The sequence below is a fragment of the Morone saxatilis genome, unplaced genomic scaffold (genome assembly GCF_004916995.1).
Source record: "Morone saxatilis isolate NCDOM2014 unplaced genomic scaffold, NCSU_SB_2.0 Contig16, whole genome shotgun sequence".
Classification (NCBI taxonomy): domain Eukaryota; kingdom Metazoa; phylum Chordata; class Actinopteri; family Moronidae; genus Morone; species Morone saxatilis.
The window spans coordinates 2,453,953-2,455,719 of NW_023339718.1; the positions used below are offsets into that span (position 1 = coordinate 2,453,953).

General features: G+C 40.9%; 1 protein-coding gene across 1 annotated transcript in view; it reads left to right on the forward strand.

Moving 5' to 3' along the window:
- vps33a (VPS33A core subunit of CORVET and HOPS complexes) overlaps window positions 1–1,767 on the forward strand; it is an 8,029-nt gene that overhangs the window by 1,029 nt on the left and 5,233 nt on the right. The window contains exons 3-7 of the mRNA XM_035659083.1: window positions 109–236; window positions 347–533; window positions 732–848; window positions 961–1,135; window positions 1,287–1,480. Of these exons, the coding sequence (XP_035514976.1) occupies window positions 109–236; window positions 347–533; window positions 732–848; window positions 961–1,135; window positions 1,287–1,480 (801 nt within the window). The remainder of the gene's footprint in view (window positions 1–108; window positions 237–346; window positions 534–731; window positions 849–960; window positions 1,136–1,286; window positions 1,481–1,767) is intronic.

The following is a 1,767-nucleotide window of genomic DNA, read 5'->3' on the forward strand; positions in this document are numbered from 1 at the left end:
AGCATAGAGGGAACTCTATGAACATTTCATTGTACAACCCTGTGTTGTAAATGACAATAAAATAACCTTGAATCAGACACATGTTGAATGTTTATTACTGTTTTTAAGGAACATGAAGTGGAAAAGATGTTCACCCTCAAGAGCGGCAGGCTTCCCTCTGCAGACGTCAAAAATATCATCTTCTTTGTTCGTCCCAGGCTGGAGCTCATGGACATCATTGCTGAGAATGTATTCAGGTCTGTTGATGTGTCCCAATTTCAATCCACACTGTGTAAAAGAGGAATTGTCCTTTCTGCCACAGCAGTTAACCCTTTCGTCCTGGATTGTGCACTTTTTTCTTTTTTAGTGAGGACAAGTTGCATTCGTCCCGAGACTTCCACATTTTGTTTGTGCCTCGGCGGAGCATGCTGTGTGAACAGCGGCTGAAGGAGCAGGGCGTGCTGGGCTCTTTCATCAACATTGACGAGTATATCCTGGACCTGATTCCCTATGATGGTGACCTGCTCTCCATGGAGTATGAAAGCGCTTTCAGGGTGTGTTCAACATGTATCAACCAGCTGCTCTATGAATGAAGTATATATGTGTTGTTACAAAGTGAGGATTAGATTTCAAATCAACAGCAATATAACCAATATTTTAACACAATAACATAAAGATAACCGTACAGAAATATCTAAAAAAGCTGTGGTGTATTTCTAACTGTCGTTTTTACACCCCTTTGTCTCTTAAAGGAGTGCTACTTAGAAAATGACCAAACAAGCCTTTACCACACAGCCAAAGGTCTCATGACCTTACAGGCACTGTATGGCACCATTCCACAGATATATGGGAAAGGAGAATGTGCACGGGTGAGTGTGCTGCAAATAATACACTAATAACTGTACTGATGATTGCACAGAGGCTCAGCAGCAGCCAGGTGAAAGAATTAGTTTGAGGAAGAAATGTTCTGCTTGTTCTCAGCATGTTGCCAACATGATGCTGAGGATGAAGAGGGAGTTTGCCGGCAGTCAGAATCAGATCCTGCCTGTGTTCGACACTCTGCTCCTCCTGGACCGTAATGTTGACCTGCTCACCCCCCTGGCCACACAGCTCACCTATGAGGGTCTTATTGACGAGATCTATGGAATCAACAACGGTCAGAATAAACCTTTTTGACTCCTCATTAAGTGTGAATGATACTATGATGTCATGGCACTTTAATAGTGTCTATATGTATTTATGTGATTCTTGAATGTCTACTTCTTTTTTTATATCCAGTCGTTGTTTTTGCTCCCACTGACTGACAGGTTATGTAAAGTTGCCTCCTGAGAAGTTTGCACAGAAGAAGCAAGGTGAGGCGAGTAAAGATCTACCCACAGAGGCCAAGAAGTTACAGCTCAACTCAGCAGAGGAACTGTATGCAGAAATACGGGACAAAAATTTCAACGCAGTTGGAGCAGCGCTCAGCAAGAAGGCCAAAATCATTTCAGCTGCCTTTGAGGTTGGTGTCGCGTCACCTTTGTTGCTCTCATATTGTCCCAGAAATGAGTGCGGTAAACAATGTTATTGTCATTTTAAGACCAGTTTATGCCACAGATATAATGATAAACATAAGAATGTAAAGTACACCATTTCAAAGAGCAATGAACTTTTAATTCTAAAGAATATTCAGATATTGAAGTGAAAATATTATATATATTAAATGAAATAAAAACCACACAATCGAAACAATAGATAACTTAAATAAATATTAAACATTTGGCACAGGGGGAGGGTATAGAGTCATTC